This window comes from Gossypium hirsutum, chromosome D05, assembly GCF_007990345.1.
Source record: "Gossypium hirsutum isolate 1008001.06 chromosome D05, Gossypium_hirsutum_v2.1, whole genome shotgun sequence".
NCBI classification, from domain to species: Eukaryota; Viridiplantae; Streptophyta; class Magnoliopsida; order Malvales; family Malvaceae; genus Gossypium; species Gossypium hirsutum.
This window is the reverse complement of record NC_053441.1, coordinates 7,244,131-7,264,347: the sequence shown is the minus strand read 5'-3', so window position 1 is coordinate 7,264,347 and position 20,217 is coordinate 7,244,131. Positions and strand designations below refer to the sequence as shown.

Sequence of the window (20,217 nt, the reverse complement as noted above, 5' to 3'; positions counted from 1 at the left end):
ATGGTGTGCTCAAAAGTGGTCCTTCCTTCCTAAGACGAAGGAGGAGAGGAATGATGTGATTCAGCTTCAAATACACTGATTTGCTGGCTTGGCGAGCTGTTCTCTGGTTTGAGCCATTCTTGGTTTAGGTACAATTGTTTGGCAATATAATAGTTCGAATATTTAACTTTAAATATATCAAATGGATTCCATAAAAGGAAAAAAATAATTCAAATTTTTCATAAAAGGAAATAAAGAAAGAAAGGTAATGACAGTACATGCCTTCCATTATTGGCCAAAGCTCAAGATACGCATATATTTTCCAAATAATAAGCAGATTTACTATCCAAAACTTCATATGGTATATGAATCTCCAAATTCACTCCTTTTTTGGAAATACAGTAATAGATTATTTATGGTAGGATTTGAACAACCATTGACATGTCATCCGTTGGGACACATGAAACACACTTTAAATACCATAGTTTTTGGTCACTCAAATAACCCAACATTTTGCAGTCTATAGAAAATCTAAGGATAAAAGGTTAAAAAAAAAAGAGGCAAGGGAGATTTCACTTGAGATGGAGATGAGGGGTAAAAGAATGGTGGCAATGGCAGCTGTTATAGCTTTGGTGATGTTGACATTCACGGCCGAAGCAGCAAGGCCGATCGAGGCCGATGGGGTGATTGTGATTACATGTTCTCAGCCCGATTGTCAGAACAAATGCTTGAAGGCATATGGAAGTCGCTTAATTCGATCCGCTTGCGAGAAAGACCCTACAGTTTTTGGAGGAACCCTTTGTGTTTGCTACCACACTCCACCAGCTGATGTTTAATCATCTACATTGCTATCAAACTTAATTGGTTTTTCTTTTGGGGTTATTGTGATGTCAATGACATAAATCCTTTGGATATTTACCTTAAAACTAAGAAATAAAGTATTTCCTTCTTTTTTTAAGTTTCTTGTCTTTGAATGTTTTGTGCCTAAATCAGACAAGTTAAATGTGAAATTCATGCTCTTCATTTCGCCATTAGAACATATACACCCTCCTTTGAAAATATAATATATTTTAGAATTTTCGAAGGGTAAAAGAAAAAAAAACTAATATCGAAGAAATAACATCAAAGGTCTTTTCCCATTTAAATAAATAATAAAATATATTTACCAAATTTCTAACTTACATGTCTAATGAGCTATTTAACCTTTAATTTTTTTTCACACAAAACAATGATAATCATTACATATGAAATTTACAATAATCCAATTGTAAGTTTTTTGATAGATAAAAAGTTTACAAAATTTAAGACATTCAGATCATATAAAAAATTATAATTACACATAACAAAGCCATCAAATTAGAATTCATTACATATGTTTTACGCAATGGAAGAACGGACATTACATTTAAAATATTCCATCAATCTATCATAATCTAAGGGTAAAGTGATCTAGGAATGATAACATCTCCAATGTTGTTGTGCCATGGATCAGCCAAATGTGTAGCCAAATTCTCCAATGGTCCAGTGCCTGGGTAAGCTGATTGTTGAACACAGAATCCCACAAATGCCAACAATGCTAGACGACCTATTCCAAACAAACAAACAAAAAAACGAATTTAAATTACGGTCAGAAACATGTTTTTAATCGTCTCAAGTTTATTGATATCACATTAAGATCGGCGTTTAAATCCAGAGAAAAGGTGATGAAGGTTTATTTACCGTTCTTGATCTCTTTGACCTTGTATTCTTCGAACTTTTTGGGGTCCTTGGAGAATCCCAAGGGGTCGAAAGCGCCGCCGGGGTACTTCTTCTTCTCGGTGTCCTTCTCCATGCTTCGTTGGTGCTCAACGAAGGCGATAGATAGGAATTCAATGACCAAGATGGTGGGGAGGGTACCCCATGGGACTGGGTTCCCTAAGTAAGTGGCTTGGCCACCTGGAATTGCTGCCCATTCTTGAGCTTTTACCCAGTTTCCTAACCCTAAGGCCTCTGGTACCAATATACCTGGCTGCAAAAATTAACCCAAATTTGAAATAGGAATTGAATAATTAAATGAGATTAAATTTGTAAAAGATGCAAAGCACATGAACCTTCTATACAATTTGTCTGCTAATTAAATTAACAAAGATGGAACACTTACAACAGCAAGCATAGCCCATCTGCAGTGAATCAACTCAGATTCTTTGTACCTCTCAAGGTTCTCAGGGACCTCACCTAGTCTTAGTGGGTCAAACCCAAAGTCACTGAAAAAAAAGCTTTAGGTGTAAGAAAAATGGCTATAAATACATTTGTTGTTAACTTTTGTAGCTACTTTGAAACCTTACCCTGGTGCTGACCCATCAAGGTAAGGTGGTCTAGGTTGACCAGGCATCCAGTCAGCTGACATGCTAACACGGTGGCCAACATTGGTACCAACAGCACTAGGCAACGATACGGCGGCGCCACTGAACTTGGACTTTGATGAGGAAAGAAGTGAAGGAAATGTGGTGGCTATGCCACAGCTCATTAGTGTGTTGGCGGCCATTGTTGTGTGTTCTATTTTTTTTTTTTGGGAGATTGGGGGAAGTTTGAACTGTGTGTATGAAGGTTAAGAGAAAGGAAGTGGATAAAGTTGGTCCAAGGATTTGGAGGGAATCTAAAAGTGGAATTTTATTGGCTAAAAGATGGTAGCAATTTCTTTGTTATTGGGCCACGTGGAATTATCAATCTTGGAGTGGATACATTAGATAGGAACTAAGAAGTAGACTTGGAATTATATAGGATAGAATATTAAAAGGAAAATTACCTTATACACATCAGCAGGGCATCACAAACGTTCATTCCTTTATGTATATATAATTTTTAGTTTTTAATATATTATATAAAACACATGTTATATTTTCAATTTGTTTATAAATTTTAAAAAAACTCCTAATTTTTTTTATTACATTTTTCATGTTAAAATGCTCATAAAATTTATCCTAAGTTATACTTTTTACTCTTAAATAAATCTTTTTTTATCTGTATTTTATTTTAATTAAAATGTTAATTTTTATTAAGTGATTATAGGACTTAGTGATTTGTTGGAGTTTATTGCTAAAAAAGAAAATCCCAAATTAGGTATCTATTCAACACCTATCTAAACTTATTAATTGTCAATTTTTTTTTCCTTTTTCTTGAAAAATAAATTTGAATTTTTTTTTTAAATATGACCTTTTTTTTAAGGCAAAAGAAACGGTGTCATTTCGGTTCCTAATTATTTTTGTCTTCCCTTTGCGTGAAACGAATTTGTTAAATTTTAAATTTAAAACACTTGAATATTCGTATAATTTCATATAAATTGATTGGTGTTTTCTTTTGTCATTTCCATGTTCATTAATTTGGTTTAAAGTTGAATTGATTGTTGATTTTGTAATTAAATTATATTATTGACATTTTCTCTCTAAACATTTTTTTCTGGCTAAATACTTAAAAACATAGAGAAGTTAGCCCGTGAGGGCGATTTTTATTAAGCTATTTAAAATCGGATTGATGATTAAATTAATTGAATTATTGATTTGTTGATTTAATTGATCTAGACACTACAATTAAATAAATTATTAAAAAAATTAATTTTATAAGTTATAAATTATATCTCTGGTAAAAGCTGTTGTAGTAAATAGCCTATGTTTGGTGCCTGAGATTTTTCAAATGCATACTTAGTTTTTCTTTGTCTTATACAAGCAGGAGCTTTGAAGGGGTCTAGTAAAATTTTAAAAAAATTTAGAAGTTTAATGAATTTTTTTTAAAAAATTGGGTTTAATTGAAATTTTTGTGAGATTAATAAGAAATTTCAAAAAATTTAAGAGAGCTTAATTAAAATTTAAAATAAAATAAAATAAAAGGTATAATAAGAACTTTTAAAAAAATTGAAGGGCCTAATCAAAACTTTCTAAAAGTTTGAAGGGAAAAATCAAGATTTTTCAATATTTGGGGGACCAAGGCTTCCTAGGCCCCAAAAGGATCCACCTCTGCATATACAAATACCTAAGTTTGATTTCAATATTTAATTTGTTACCTAAGTTTTTCTTTGATACCAATTAAATACCTGTTTTTACTAGAGTACACATGTCTAATAATTCATCGGGCCATATGATGTTGTTTAGCTTGGATATCTAATTGAACATTGACACCAAACTTAGGTACCAAATTGAGATAAAAAAAACTCTAATACCAAATTGAATATTGAAACCAAATACAAGTATCAAATGTGATATTAACCCTTATTAATTGAAAATGTGGAGATGGTGGCTTGCGTTATACGTAGGTTACTATATCTTGAATTGGGTTGGGTAAAATAGTTCAGATTTGGGTTGGATTGGTCTATTGGATTGGGTTAAATAATTAATAATTGCGTTATTGAATTTGGATTAAGTTTGTAATTTGGGTTGAATTTAATTAAAAAATATAGTATTAATATATTTAAAATAAACAAAAAATAAATATAAAGCCAGAAAATTATTTTAGGGGCAGAATTAAATTTTTATTTTTATGATAGTAAAAATGTAATTTTTAAATGATTAAATCAAAATTTTATCATTTTTAGAGAGCGCCAAAGTGTAATTTTACCTTTACTAATTTGGAATTTTAAAGGGCTTAAATAAAAAAAATTTCATTTTAGGGCGCTGGCCCCTGCCAGGCCCCTTGGTACGCCCTTGTATATAAAGTTAGTTAAGTTAATCAACAAGCCAAAACCAATCAACCTAGTCAAACTTTTAATCAATCTAATCGATATAATAACCTTAATTGAAATTGGAAAAACCAAATATGATAGATAAATTAGTTAAATTAATCTAAACCGATTTTTTCTCACTCTAACCAACAATAACATTTAGTAGAATAATACAAACAATATCATATAAGATTTATCTCATGCGATGCCCGTTAAATTTATATTTGAATAATGAGATTTTTTATATTTATGTTAAAGTATTAACACAAAACAAGTAAAAAAACAAAACAAAATCATATTAGAAAAAAAATATAAAGAAAAATAGAGACATAAGATAGTATAATTCAAAGTAGAAATAAACAATCTAATCAAACAACTACTAAGAGTATTAAGCCAACTGTCCGGAAGTTGAGGGAACCAATAGGCAACATCCGAGATATGCTCATCCAAAAAATTGTACCGATCATTAACATAGATGATAACTACATCAAACTGAGCATTAACACGGAGAGAAACCCATGTATAGCAGCAAAAAGACTAACGGTACAAGGAGACTAATGAGCCATCAAAGCGGGAATATACGTTCTCGGAGGCGGAGGGTCATCTTCACGTGACACGCCTTCCTCCTGTTGATCAGTAGCCGCTCCTTGTGCTTATTGACCAACACAATCGGGATTGCCAATCCATTAACTATCGCGTTTAATCCAACCACAACTATAAGAAGCTGATATATCGAAATAAAATGTACTAACTCGACCGAGATCAACATGGACTTTTGACTTCAAGGCTCGAAAAATATTGGAAAAGAAAGTTCCATACCTAAGCTTTTTGTTACTAGCTAGACACAGAAAAATGGATGATGTCGACAATGTTAAGAAAAATAATTGAAACTAAGTCAAAGTGATGGTTGATGTGAAAGCATTGATGCATCCAATTATCGAAATGCTCGTTGGTAGGGACCATTATCCAAGTAAAAATAAGATGAAAATTCCTATCGTGCAAAGGTCAACAACATATTTGTTAGGTTAGATAAGATCCGGAGAGAATTGGCCATCCGCCATAATTGTTACTGTCACCCTCGTTAGGAATGAAAAGATGTCTCGCAAAGAAGGAAACAAAGACATCATCCTATCCACCCATGACAAAAGAACTGACGAAAATGAAAGTTCAACTATCATCGTCATAGCTAAACTTAATTTTGGAATAGAAAGCTCGAACAAAGTTCTCATAACAAACGCCCCTAATTTAAAGATAAGATAACCAACCCTAATCGCGAAATTAGTTGAAGTACCTAAACTTGAGTTGGTCGGATAAAAAATAAAGGTCTAAAGGACAGGAGATTTGCACATTGCGTAAGCTGAGAGATGGACTTCCAGGGCAGCCCTCCTTAAAGGATCAAGGTTGTTCTTACAGGAAACATCTCACTCAACAGCTTTAGCAGTGCTACATGCCACGCTAACTCCTCCAAGGACTGTCAATCTAGCCGAGTTCTGTTAAAACCAGCAAATAAGGATGTCACTTCAGAAATCAGATGCTATTGACAAATTTAACAACTTCAAACCAGAAATCACCTGAGGGAAGAATCTCTCGAAAATTGTTAAGAGTATATTTTGGTAGCCAATTCTGTTATTGAGCTAGACTATTGGCTGTTAGTTTGTTATTCAAGAAGTTGAGTTTGTTAACATCTGGGCCTGGTCAGGTTCATGGGTCGGCTAATGTTAGGCCAACTAGGCCTGGTAGTTTTAATGGACATATTCCACCTGGTCCAAGTCAAGAGTTTGGGCAGCATGGTACTTCTCGTACGAATGGGCTTGTTTCGAACTGTGCTGAATTTGCTGATTCTCGTGGTAATGATCGAGAAATTGGGGCGTCCAGTGATGGTGTTTGCAACATGTCTGGGCCATCAGTTCCTTGGTGGACTAAACCAAGGGCCCGTGTGTACACTGGGTCTGATCCGTGCATCGGGCTTTCTCGTCTACCTAACTTGCATACATCTGATGTTTCTGACTCCACCACATCTCATATAAATGCAACTCAATTCGATTCAAACTATGATGACATTGAGTCTTATATTCCTATTCCCATTGGAGAAGCATCTTGGTATCCGGATTCAGGGGACACTTCCCAAGGCGACACCCGTATAAATATTCATCCCCACCATATTTTCACGCATATTTCCAGAGGTAAATGAATATATATATTGTTGATTTTTGGTGCCGTCCCCTTTAATGGAGGCATCAAATTGAATAAAATTTTATTTTCTGGTTCCATGCTTTTGTCGATGGCACCTCCTTCAATGGAGCAACCAATATCAGGAAAAAAAATTCTCTCTAGTGACTACTTGAAATGTGCGGCACCAATATTTTTTCTGGAATTTTTTGGCACCACCACTATTTTTAGAGACTCCATGTGAAGTGGCGGTACCAAAAAATTTCAAAAAAAAAAATGGTGCTGCCACATCTAGAGTAGTCACTAGAGATAAAAAAATTTACTGGTATTAGTGGCTCTAATGAAGGAGGCGGCACAAACAAATATTTATTTTAATCCAATTTGGTGCCGCCACTTAAAAGCATGTAAACAAAAAAAAATTATTCAATTTGGTGCCTCCATTAAAGGAGGCGGCACCAAAAATCAATAATATATATTTTTCATTTACCTCCGGAAATGCGCATGAAAATACGATGGGGTGAAAATTTATATGGTTGCTGCCTTGGGAAGTGACCGACACCAAAAAATATATATTTTTTAAATTATGAAGCAATGGTTGTGTTACATTTTGAGATGTTTTCGCCATGGGAAGTGGTTGCACTCATTGCCAATGTAGAAACTAGGTCATTTTTCTAATAATCTGGTACTATGGTCATTTTCATAATTTTTTAATATTTTTGGGTTATTTATCTAAAAAAGCCAAGATAAGTAGGTAGGTAGCTACTTATCACTTAATGTAGAAAATATTAAGTTGATTTAAAAAAAATTATTATTTAAAAAAATTGAAATATTTAAATTATCATATTTATCTTTTATCCAAAACTATCCAAAATAATATAAAATAATAAATTAATAAGATTAAAAATTAAAAATATATAATCTTTTAAAAATAAGTATTTACTTTTATCAGACAATAAAGTTATATTAAGTAGTTACATTTACTAATTTATCAAACATTTTTAAATATATATTCAACACTTATAAAATTTAGTATTAAAAATTTAGTAATTAAATTTATGTCAAACAAACTCTTATAAAGGAAATATTATAATTTAGGTCAAATTCTGCTAGTAGACCCTGTACTTTACATAAGTTGTGGGTTTAATACGTATACTTTAATCTGGTTATTTTTAGTCCTTATATTTTTAAAATTTGAAAATTTTAGTACTAACCAAATTATAACATTAAATTCATTAAGTTGTGTTATTTTTAAAAATTGATGTATCAAACAAATTACCACATGTGTAATGCTATGTCAGTTTGTTATTTTTACATATTACTCATAAAAAATCAGTTAATAGATTTAATGCCTATCATTTGCATTAAGACTAAATTTTGAAATTAAAAAAATATAGTCACTAAGAATGATCCAATTGGTGAATGTAGACTAAATCTATAACTTTACGTATAATACATGACTAATGACATAATTTAACCAATCAGATTTAATTGTTACCATTGGATCAAGACTAAAAATTTAAAATTCAAAAAGTATAGAGACTAAAATTAATCAAATTAAAGTACACGTACTAAATCCAGAGGATCTAATAGAAGAATTTGAACTATAATTCATAAGTTATAATCACAATTTCACTCGTTTGCATATTTGCATATATTTTCAAAAGGAACTTAATAATATTAATTGTGGGATTTGGATAATTATAAATCTAATTAATTCTTCAAAACAAATTAATAAATCCAATTAGGACTTAATATTTTCAAAAGAAAATTTTGGTGGTTATAACCAGTTGGTCTTTATCTAATTAATCAATTAAAATTCAAAAAAGTAAAAATGAAAATTGGTGGGCCAGTCTCAGGGATAAGAGGTCCAAGCCCAACACTGGCTGGTGCTCAACTTGGTCCCAATCCAACACTAATGATTTCAGTTCCTTGCATAAATCTTCCCTTTCAAATTCAACTAGAAGCTTCCTCGATCACCTCGATACTTGTATGGTTCCTTAGCTCATGTCTGATATTGATGTTTAGAATCTAGACTTGTTAATGCTCCATTAAACCAGTAGAGACAACATATTTGGTTACACACATTCAAATATTTGATTGACTTCCACGATAACAGTTACACACATTCAAACATAAGCAACAACAAGAATGGAAGATCCAAACAATCATAAAGTATTTTAGTAAATGAGAATTTTGATGAATATGCCACAACATACTACTATCACTTATTGATTTCATCGATTCCGATCCCTTTCCAGTAGGCAGGCAGGTACTAAGTGTGTATGGCAACTCCTGGAACTTCCACCATCCGTGGTATACTATCGATAACCTTGGATGGCACGTTGCTGATGAGAGGAGCCTCTGCATCGTAAGCCGAGAGATGGACTCCCAGGGCAGCCCTCCCTGAAGGATCAAGGTTGTTCTTCCAGACAACATCCCACTCAACAGCTTTAGCAGTGCTGCATGCCACGCTAGCTCCTCCAGGGACTGTCAATCTAGCCGAGTTCTGTTAAACCCAGCAAATAAGGATGATCACTTCAGCAACCAAATGCTATTGACAAAGTTAACAACTTCAAATCAGAAATCACCTGAGGGAAGAATCTCTCGAATATCATCCTGTAGTAATATGCTTCTTTTGTCGTTGGCGTGTTGTGAGGAAATATGTAAGAAGCATTAAGCATCATCTTATCAGTAACCTGGAAGTATAAGGTTGGGATTGATTAATCCTAACACCAGTCTGTTTATTGAGATTCCAAACGGAGATAATTATTAAATTATAAGCAATATGAGGCCAAATAGAAAGGTTTTTACATTTTTGGCAGCATGCGCCTTAAGACCATCGATCCAACTATAACCAACGCCATCGCTAAATTGTTCTTTTTGTCGGTAGAGGATGTGCTGCAGGTCAGGTCATCAAATAGGACTTGTTAGTTGACTTGGGTACTAACGTTAAAATTAACAAATACTAAAGACAACAAAAGATTCAATGACACCTTTGGCAAATATGGACGCTCTTCATCGTCAAAGGCCTTTCTAAGAATCCATTTCTCGATGCGTCCTTGATCCTTTTTGATCTGTATCATAATATAGAAAAAGTATTCTTGGTCAGTCTGTATCATAATATAGTTGTCGTTTTAAGGAGAAATTACTTGTTTACATACCATCTTTGATTCAGGGTCTATAGACATGGCAACGTTGATAAATTCTATGTCTAAGAAGGGTACTCGAGCCTCCAATCCCCACGCTGATGTTGCTTTGTTAGCTCTCAGGCAATCATACTGATGAAGTGCTTTGATCTGTAAAAGTTTAAAAAGACCAGTTCCATTATATCCTTATATTCCAATTCCGATGGCTACTCCCGTGTATGGTGATCTATTACCTTGTGGCATGTTTCACGGTGAAGTTCTTCCTTATTTGGAGCCTTATGGAAGTACAAATATCCACCAAAAATCTCGTCGGAGCCTTCACCAGAAATAACCATCTTCACTCCTAGTGACTTGATCTTTCGTGACATCAGAAACATAGGAGTGCTCGCCCTGATTGTGGTCACGTCATAGGTTTCAATGTGGTAGATGACATCTTCGATCGCATCAATTCCATCCTGCCATATTAGAGCGAAAATTAGCGAATGTTGGACCACCAGGACTCGAATTAAAAGTATGACTAAATCTTGGGTAGTTACTTGAACGGTAAAGTGAAACTCGTGATGAACAGTGCCCAAATAGTCTGCAACCTCCTTTGCAGCCTTCAAATCTGGTGAACCCTGCGTAGAAATCCATAAACAAATTTTAAGAAAAGTTAATTCCTTTAAAACTATGCTTCAAGGTTTCATCCTATACCACGTGACTTACCTCAAGTCCGACACAGAAAGAATGGAGCTGACTTCCCCATTGTTTGGCAGCCTTGGTACCAGCCAGGTACCGAGCCGTGATAGAAGCAACCAATGATGAATCAAGGCCTCCAGATAGCAAAACTCCGAAAGGCACATCAGTCATCAGCCTTTTGATCACAGCCTACAAATATATTCCATATGACCCATAAGGTAAAATGGCAGAAAATGAAAAGAGAAAAAAAAGTGTCAAATGTTTGGCTGCAAATCATCAAGCTTACATTTTCAAATGCGCGTCTGAGAACAAGCGGGTCATATGGAACTGAAGGAATGGACTCGGAAAACCAGGGTGGGTTGTACCACCTCCTGAATCCTCTTGATTTGCTAGTGTACAAGTGTCCAGGAGGAAAGGTCTCAAAGTGTTCACAGTCATCATTCAATCCTTTCATCTCTGATGATATCCAAACCGAACCTGAATATTATAAGAGTTAAACAACTAACTTAGCAAACCAATCTCAAACTGGACATGTTTTTTTCTATCATGAATAGCCAATTCGATAAATATCAGTAGTGAAGAAAGTAAAAACCGCGAAATAACAGCTAATTATTATATAAATCACACAGGTATATTAGATATATTGAGAAAGCAAGACATAATACCATCAAGTCCCCAGCCGATATAGAGGGAGGTGACCCCAATAGCATCACGAGCGACAATGAAGCTGTTGTCACGGGTATCCAACAGCACAAATGAGAAGATTCCATCCAACATGTCCACGAAGTCTTCCCCATATTCCTCGTACTGTAATATAGTGCAAGTTTAAGCAACAACTTTTACACTTGAATTTACAAAACAAACTAACAAATTTAAACCCGTAATGAGCTGTATCCCTAAAAGGTTTAGCAATGGGGACCTTACCAGATGGGCAATAACATCACAATCACTGCCAGTCCTGAACTTGTGGTTTACCAACTTCTTCCTCAATTCTTCATGGTTGTAAATCTCTCCATTCACCTAGTTCCCGACACATAATTGACCGATTTCAAATTATGAATTAACCCTTAAATGTTTGAAATTGTAAATGAGTGATCATATTGGCTAAAACTGGATAAGTACTAAAACGAAAGAAGCATAGAGAGGCTTACAGTGACAGCAACACTCTTATCTTCATTAAAGAGAGGTTGGTCACCGGAAGCAGGATCGACGATGGCAAGACGTTGATGAGCCAAATAGCTGTCTCTATGTTGATAGAGCCCACTCCAGTCAGGACCACGGTGCTTCAACCTGTTCATACATCATCCAACCATAGCTATTTCAGCTTATTATTTCTCTTTTATCACTATTTGTTTCTCCAGATGATCGTTAAATTACGGCCCACACCCCACGTGAATAATCACTAACTAAGCAGTGATATACATATATTTATCAGCAGTGACATATTTAATGGAACTTAATATTCTCAAATTCATATCTGATTTTATTAGCATCCTAAAACAGACTCTGCCACCTTCTTTTATTTTATTTTTCCTCTTTCTGTTGTTTCAAAAGTAGTAACGTCATTGCTTCAAGACCCTTCGTATAGTTCTCCCCCAAGTTTGGAGATGATCTATCTTTAAAGTAGTAACCATGTTTGTTTGTTTTTTCCTCTTGTTTTTGCAAGGCCAAAAAGAGAGATAATTTAAACCTACTTGGCAAATGTTTATTCAACGTATTTAGAGACACAAACGTCAAAATAGGCTAAAATAAAAAGACCCCCGAAATTAAAAGCGAAAACGTAAGAAAGAAAGAAAGAAAATATTTGCCTGCGGGAAAGCTCCAGCACTCGAACCCTTTTAGCCTGAGAATCATCAGAACAACCCAAAACTGCTAAAATCCCACACATTTTCTTTCAATAGTTATCACTCCCCAACACCTTTTTTTTCTTCCTTTTCCTGAACAACTATAACAAACTAAAGTAAATGTATTTATATTGAAAATAGTAAACAAAACACAAAGGAGGAGGAAAATTGAAAAAGAAGACGAAATTTTGCAGGAGATGGAGCAGATGACAGTGGAGTGTAAACACGGGAAGACAACACGTCTTGTGTTTTGACATTCATCAAACGCCACGTATTTATAGAACCCTAGTGATTCACTTTTGGCGAAAGCGAGCTGGAGGAGCACATGTGTAATGTGTTACTATTGTTTGTTTTTTAAAAGATTTTCCGTGTCTGATATTTAAGTATAAATATAAATAATAAAAAAAGTAATCCTTTAAATCTATAAAAGTTAAAATATTGGTGTATTGATATTAAATATTTATCTCAAACATATATTCCTGCACCATTAATTTTGAATGATTAAGGGGATAAGGAGGAGAAAATGATTGAGTTCAGATGCAAAGAACGTATGGGCCGAAGAATCTCTAGATGTAGTTGTCATATGCTATCTCTGTAGTATTGCAGATTCATAATACACAAAGTGCCAAGTACAAAAACATGGGTTCATCATTCCTCACGTTGTCATGCAAATCAAATTTGAATCTCATCTATGTGTTTGCTTAATGTTTTAGGTGTTTATATTCTCAACTGTACTTGTCGCGTTGTTGTGAAAACTTTATTTTTCTCTTGTAATTCATTAAAGTTCCACAAAATTTCACTAAGAGTTCACTTTTCTATTTTCATCACCTCTAAGTTATTATAAGTATTATTATCCTTTATGTTACATAAAATATTATCTAATATGGTTAATTAAACTTTAATTTAGTTGGTAATGCTGTTATTATAATGATAATAATCAAAGGAACGTGTGTTCGAATGTGTTTATATGTGTATTTTATTTTGATTTAAGAGTTCGAAACATTATAGGTAGAAATAGATATTGTATTAAAAAATATTATTTAATTTGTATAATTAAGTAATGTTTTGTATAAAAAAAATTACATTCATATAAAGTTTGTGGAATTTTATAAACTTGACATGTAAGTTTAGGGTATGACATGTGATCTATAGGTATGGTAAAAAGTTTTAAAAATTATATATATATATAAAGGACACTTATCATATTTTCAACCATATTTACAGAGTTTAAAAATTTCACAAGTTGTGTATAAAGTTATTGCCCTTTGCATATATAATTTCCTAAAATGTTATAAATGTTTTGTGTAATTACACAAATCGTTACCTAATAATAGTGGGGTCGAATCCAATAAAAATAAATTTCTACTCAAAACATATTTTCCTTTTGTACGTAACAATGAGTAAAGTTGGATCCACAAATACTAGTGATGGTTCTATTTCTTTAATCAATATAATGGAAATCTAGATTTGATCATCGATAAAAAGATAAATTCAATATTATTTAATAAATTGATTATAGTTAGGAGCGTCGCACTTATTTCTCTAATCTCTTCGATAAAGCTTGTCAAAATTATTTGCGTTATTAAAAACAATCTTATAACAAAGCATCTAAAATTTCATTTATTAATGGCAGAAACCTAATTCTAGCCGACTAGCACACACAATCGGTGTTTATTTAAACCAGATTCTATATCTATTTGTGAAACCATTATGAATTTAAAAATTTTGACTGATAATGCAAAAATTTTAAGCTCTCAAATGCAAATGGCCTGGGGAGCTTTCTTTTACTAGATCTAGAGAGAAGGCAACTGCAGATTTTTTGACAACACTCATTTGTGAGAGCAAGTAATATTGGAGAAGATTAAAGATGCAGTTAAGATGAGGTTATTTGATATTGTAAGTAATAGAATTTGTTTACATTGGAACTTCCCATGTTGTTTTGTTGTAGCAGATGATTTTGTATTTCTGGATAAATAATTTTTACAGATTTATCCAAAAAAAAAACAACAGATCTCGCAATTTGAAGAATCAAAGCATTGAAATCTCTTTTACTCAGAAACTCATGTTGAGAGAAAACACAAAAATAAAATAATACTAATTGTGGGTAGGCCTAAAACTATGTATTTATAAGTTGGAATTGCCCTTAATGAATAAAAGCAGTTTTTTCAAGTTTTGTCAGATTTCTGTCATAGACTTCAAGGCTGTGTTTTTGGCATTTTCTTGATTTCAGTCTTAATCTATCAATTCCCCTAGAAAAAGTAAATTATATACTCAAATTGGAATTTTATAGCTTAAAATATGATACAAACAGCTTGAATTCTCTAAATGAGTCCGAATCATAAAACCTTATTAAAATTAACTTTCAAACTTTTCTGTATCCAATTCTTCCACTTAGGCAAGATTTGAAATTAACATTAACATATAAGTTAAAATAAAATAATTGAGCACTTAAATAGTAAATTTCAAAGGAAAAAATATCACAATTTATGCATGATATTAGATAACATATGCTATGATAAATGTATGCAAAGCATAAACAAAATTATAATAATTTGTGTAATTACACAATTATATAAAAATATTACAAATAGAGGTGGAACTAAAGGGCATGTCCGGACTCAACCCTCTAACATGTAAATTTTCACTTTTATCGATTCTTTATAATTTATAAAATTTTAAATTAGTATATGGTAAATTTGTACATTGGCCCTAAAATGAGATTTTTTTTATTTAGTTATCTAAAAATTATAAAGATATAGACTACTAAAATAATAAGATTACATTTTTACTATCGTAAATATATACAACTTAATTCTGAGCCTTTAAAAAAATTTCTAACTTTATATTTAAGTAATGATTGATCTCTCCCTATTCTTTTTATAAATTTTATACATAAAAATTATTATTTGAATGTATAAACTCCAAAGTTCCTGCAAGAAAATAATACTACTTTGTTTCATCCAATTTCCGAAATTGGAGCTTCAATTTCTTTCCAGCTTTCTGTATTAATGGTGTAGGCTATCATATAACATGGTTAGCAGTTTATATTTTAATTTTCCTTTATCACCACCAATTTCTCCTTTCATTCTCTCTCCTTTTCTTTTCTTTGTCACAAAAAGGTTGTACATCAACTACTCTAATAGGAAACACAGAACTGTTAACTAAAGATCTAATTTAAGAGCAGAATGATAAATAAATGTAATCTGTAGAATTCGTGATCACTGAAAGTGAAAAAAGAAAGTCAAAGATTTAGACATAAGAAAACTTAAACTCCATTCAAAGTGCAGCAATGATAGCTTTGATGATATAAAGGTAGAAGACTGCTGCACTCAAAATATCTTATAGGTTTTAATTGAAAGGGCGGTTTAGTGGTCCTTAATCAAACAAACAAAATATAATAAATTTATACATGAATGTGTAATTTAATAAATGAATTCTGATTTAGTGTAATTACACACATGAAAGTTTTGATTTTGATTAAACCCCATATGATGGCCTGACGGTCAAGGATGTTCACTGCCCCAATTGTAGCTTGAATTTGAGTTGCATTAGTCGCGTCTGTTGTTCGGTTATAATTCCCTTAAAAAAAGTTTTGATTTTAATTAGAAGTAACACAAGTGGTGGAAGGAATAAGCAAGGAATATTAGCGCTTCTTGTGTTTTATGTTGACTAGAAAGGGTTGATGATGGTCATCATTATGCCAATAAAAATTTACAATTATGCGCCCACCAGAGACAGTCTTCATGTTGCTTATGTGTGTGCATATGTAAACCCCTATCATGTTGGACAAGTTGATATTTTCTATTCAAATGCCATTTAAATGACTGTAAATTGATTTTTCATTTGCTTCTCAGTAAAACCTAAATACTATATCCTCAAGATAGACAAGAGATATGTTAATGTTTTTCTGTAATCACTCGATTGGTTTATTTGTAAGATAAAAAGAAATTAAAAAGCATTAAGACTTGTGTTCTATGACACTTTTTTATGTTTAATCTGTTAACGACCGTGAATGAGGTTGAAGATAATAATAAATCATTATATTATTATATTATTAAAAGTATTTAAAATAATATATTATAATATTTAAAAAAGTTCTGAACGGATTAAATTGAAACTTGAATATTGAAATCTAAAGTTGGATAATATTCTTATTTCTTGGAACGAGTACGAAGACCTTGACAAAGTTCTTTCTTTTTGAACTTTAATTTCATTATGAATTCTTCTTATATCTGTTTTTTTATATAATATTTAGAACTACTAATAGTCCCTTCTCAACTCTTAAATAGGAGGATAATGTGCTTCACCACACTTGAACCCACGTCCTTATACACTGATAATAATACCAATGTCAATCGAATTAAGACTCAATTGATAAGACTCAGGCAAAGTTGATTCCAGTTTAAAATCAATAGATTTAAGTCCAACATAAACTTTTGGCGAGGCTAATATCAAGGCCGAGCTAACCCTTATGGCCCATGTCAAAATTGGTTATGTTTGAGGAACAAAACCAATGTATAGTCTGGCCAGAAACTTGAACATTAAGCATTAAAATACGAAAAACATAATAAATTAATCCCGTGGAGACCCACTGTTGCTTCATTAATTTATTCATATTTCAACCAAAGAGCACCTCAACTTCATGTAAGGCACATTCCCCCACGCGTAGTACCATCGAATTCCTCACATGCAAATTTTCTGAACTCTATATTTGACGGAATCATGATCTTATACGTATTTTAGAATAAGTCAAATTATTTCGTTTTCGGTAAAAATGAAATAGGCGAAGTTTAAATATAAGAAAAATTAATATCTGTTTGATTTTACAAGAATATTCTTTTTCAAAAAAAATTTTGATCTCAAACAGTAATTCTTCAAATATCACTAAATGATCAATATTAACACTAACCAAATTATTTTTTGTTCATTAGACTACATTTAATAAATTAAAATTGTCTAATATAAATTTATATACAAGTATTGCACTAAATTAAATTATCAATTGCACTAAGCTTGCTCTAAACAAAATATTAGACATTATGTCGTCAGGTGAGATGCAAGCAAAGTCCCCACCTCAAATTAGAATATGCTAAAAAAAAATCATCGGTATTATACGGTGCAGGTAACAACCATTTTTTCTATATATGGCGAATTTATAAAATTATTTTCTTTTTCGAGAAACATCTTTGATAGTCCCTTTTAAAGAACAATATATGTGTGTGTGTGTGCATGCCAATCCATGCATGAGATGGATATGGTTATCTTAATTTCAAGCTATAGAAAGTCAAAAGAATATTTGAGGTTTGATGCAAATTTCATGCGGCCTATGATTGTTTGCTTAATATCAAAGTCGGGTTTTATTGAACTTAATGACGTTTTCATTTTGTATATGTTGGATGTTTGCGTACAACACGTATTAGAGGCAATCTATCAACTTTGGATTTGACTGTAGATGAGTTAACAATCACAGATACTGACAGCAGCAAGTATTTTTGTTGTTCCTCCTGGTGGATATGTATATGTATGTCTTAATCTTGTAAATGTTTGAACTGTAGATTATTTATGTTTAAAACCACTGTTTATTAAACAAAAGCATACGATTCCATTCACACCCATGAAATTTGGATAAACTAACTATCCCCTGAAATCTTTATTAAAACAAAACTGCATGTCACCTCAAAAATGTGAATACCAGAGGCTGGAAATAGATTCCCCGGAAAGTTAAAAAGAAAAAAAAGTAAAATCGAATGTTGATGTCATTGCTGATCATTTGAGAGGAGTATAGTAAACTTGGAGAACTTGGTCATTGATTTTGATCTCAGAATAGCAGTTAGAAGATCAGCATCTCAAGCTTAACCTTGAATTCAGACATGTTTGACAAAAGTAATTCTGCAGAAATTGCGAAACTCTGAATTCAGATCCGTCTTCCTTTAAAGAAAAAGTCACCCTACAGAATATTATAAAAGCAAGTCAACATCAATCCTAAAATCTCGGCTCAACTACAATACAGTGTTTGTTTAATGGAATTGAATATTATATTTGTTATATATTTTTTTATCAATTTCCAGGGCTTGATTGATGTTGCTATGTTACTAGTATTTGAAGTAATTAAAAAATAATCGCTGGCAGCCTTAGGTTCTTCAGTCGATTCCTTTCACACCATGAAATGACGTGAAGCAGGTCCAGATTTTAATTTGAAAGTTACAATATATACAGCCTACACCTCTCACAGTCAGGCAGTGCATAGGAACCAATGGATGCATCGAGAAATTACCCTCTGCAGTTCCCAAACCAGTTTGAACTATATGATTTCATTGATGATCCGAATTTTGATCAGTTCATCGATCTGATTCGTGGTGAAAGTGAAGATGCAGGCGTCGGCTATGATTGCGATCTTCTCAATGGTAGTTTTGTTGAGGATAAGCAGATTAGTTCCACACCTGGGGATACTTTTTGCCTTGATGCTTCAACCACCATTGTGCCGGATTCTAACTATGTTTTCGATCCATTTCCAAGTACTTTTTATGGCGAAATGATGAAGGATGGTGAGGATGATAACGACGAGGAAAACTCTTCCGGGACAACCACCGCAACCGCAACCGCAACCACCCCCACAACACCAACAGCCACAAAGAAACCAAGGGTTGATCGGTCGAGAACTTTGATCTCGGAGCGACGGCGGAGGGGTCGGATGAAGGAGAAGCTCTATGCATTGCGTTCCCTAGTTCCTAACATAACAAAGGTATGTGTTACGTATATATATAACATGTGTTGGATCCAGTTGCGAATATAATTCGATGGATAAGGCTTTAATTTTATGTTGCTGCAGATGGATAAGGCTTCGATTATTGGAGATGCCGTATTGTATGTGCAAGACCTGCAAATGCAGGCTAAGAAACTAAAAGCTGAGATTGCGGGTCTTGAAACAACATTGGCAGGATCCGAAAGGTACCAACAATCAATTGAAAACCCTGCTAAGATTCGAGTTGCAAGAAGCAAGAGCCACCCAGTTTGCAAGAAGATAATGCAGGTAAAGAAAATAATAATAATAATAATAATACTAATAATATAACAATCACTTGTTTTTAATAATTGTGATATTATTTACTGCCTTTTTTCTTCCATGGAAATGAAACAATGGTTTTCACTTTACAATGCAGTTGAATATGTTTCAAGTGGAGGAAAGAGAGTTTTACATTAGATTGATATGCAACAAAGGTGAAGGGGTTGCAATATCACTTTACAAGGCCCTTGAGTCCCTCACTAACTTCAAAGTTCTGAATTCCAATTTGGCCACTCTTTCTGACAGATTTGTATTAACATTTACTCTAAATGTAAGTCAACCTTTTCTTTTTCTATTCTTACGCGAATTCCAGTAACATAGCTGCTGAGGTTTTAAATTGCAAAACTTGCAGACTGATTTATATAAAACTGCAGATGAGAGATTGTGAGCAGTCAATGAACTTGCCAAACCTGAAGTTATGGGTGTGCGGGGCTCTTCTGAATCAAGGATTTGAGTTTACAACACCTTTATCTTCCTAATCTGTCTCGTCAGTGCCTGTTAATGATGCTTGTTCTTCATCGACAATGAAGTCCCATAACTGTTAGTCTGTTATGTAATAGTTCTATTTTCTTGAATACTCGAGGTTGAACTTGATTAGCGACACCAAGACTTTAATACTCTTCCAATAGACTACACGGGTTGCAAGAA

The 20,217-nt window shown here is 33.0% G+C and overlaps 3 protein-coding genes across 3 annotated transcripts; 1 reads left to right on the top strand and 2 right to left on the bottom strand.

Moving 5' to 3' along the window:
• Positions 1 to 1,299: 1,299 nt before the first annotated feature.
• LOC107906632 (chlorophyll a-b binding protein 6, chloroplastic) lies at positions 1,300 to 2,811 on the bottom strand. Its single transcript, XM_016833680.2, has 4 exons — positions 2,304 to 2,811; positions 2,120 to 2,222; positions 1,699 to 1,987; positions 1,300 to 1,564 (listed from the first exon to the last, which is right to left on the bottom strand). The coding sequence occupies exons 1-4, from the start codon at positions 2,501 to 2,503 to the stop codon at positions 1,413 to 1,415; spliced, it is 744 nt and encodes a 247-aa protein (XP_016689169.1). The 5' UTR covers positions 2,504 to 2,811; the 3' UTR covers positions 1,300 to 1,412.
• Positions 2,812 to 8,908: 6,097 nt separating this feature from the next.
• Positions 8,909 to 12,800, bottom strand: LOC107906633 (asparagine synthetase [glutamine-hydrolyzing] 1). Its single transcript, XM_016833681.2, has 13 exons — positions 12,471 to 12,800; positions 11,814 to 11,952; positions 11,587 to 11,682; positions 11,328 to 11,469; positions 10,949 to 11,139; positions 10,690 to 10,851; positions 10,521 to 10,601; positions 10,218 to 10,439; positions 10,000 to 10,134; positions 9,832 to 9,912; positions 9,650 to 9,736; positions 9,427 to 9,534; positions 8,909 to 9,344 (listed from the first exon to the last, which is right to left on the bottom strand). The coding sequence occupies exons 1-13, from the start codon at positions 12,548 to 12,550 to the stop codon at positions 9,111 to 9,113; spliced, it is 1,758 nt and encodes a 585-aa protein (XP_016689170.2). The 5' UTR covers positions 12,551 to 12,800; the 3' UTR covers positions 8,909 to 9,110.
• Positions 12,801 to 18,730: 5,930 nt separating this feature from the next.
• On the top strand, positions 18,731 to 20,217 carry LOC121217663 (transcription factor FER-LIKE IRON DEFICIENCY-INDUCED TRANSCRIPTION FACTOR). Its single transcript, XM_041093455.1, has 4 exons — positions 18,731 to 19,248; positions 19,336 to 19,536; positions 19,667 to 19,840; positions 19,944 to 20,217. Exons 1-4 carry the CDS (start codon positions 18,760 to 18,762, stop codon positions 20,046 to 20,048), a joined length of 969 nt encoding a protein of 322 aa, XP_040949389.1. The 5' UTR covers positions 18,731 to 18,759; the 3' UTR covers positions 20,049 to 20,217.

Coding starts and splice junctions, on each gene's coding strand:
- LOC107906632 (XM_016833680.2), bottom strand. CDS start 2,503: ATGGCCGCCAACACACTAATGAGCTGTGGCATAGCCACCACATTTCCT. Junction 2,223..2,303: donor CTTGATGGGTCAGCACCAGG/GTAAGGTTTCAA, acceptor CTTTTTTTTCAG/TGACTTTGGGTTTGACCCAC. Junction 1,988..2,119: donor GATGGGCTATGCTTGCTGTT/GTAAGTGTTCCA, acceptor TAATTTTTGCAG/CCAGGTATATTGGTACCAGA.
- LOC107906633 (XM_016833681.2), bottom strand. CDS start 12,550: ATGTGTGGGATTTTAGCAGTTTTGGGTTGTTCTGATGATTCTCAGGCT. Junction 10,602..10,689: donor CTTTCTGTGTCGGACTTGAG/GTAAGTCACGTG, acceptor ATTTCTACGCAG/GGTTCACCAGATTTGAAGGC. Junction 9,535..9,649: donor AGGCGCATGCTGCCAAAAAT/GTAAAAACCTTT, acceptor TTATACTTCCAG/GTTACTGATAAGATGATGCT.
- LOC121217663 (XM_041093455.1), top strand. CDS start 18,760: ATGGATGCATCGAGAAATTACCCTCTGCAGTTCCCAAACCAGTTTGAA. Junction 19,537..19,666: donor TTTGCAAGAAGATAATGCAG/GTAAAGAAAATA, acceptor TTTACAATGCAG/TTGAATATGTTTCAAGTGGA. Junction 19,841..19,943: donor TATTAACATTTACTCTAAAT/GTAAGTCAACCT, acceptor ATAAAACTGCAG/ATGAGAGATTGTGAGCAGTC.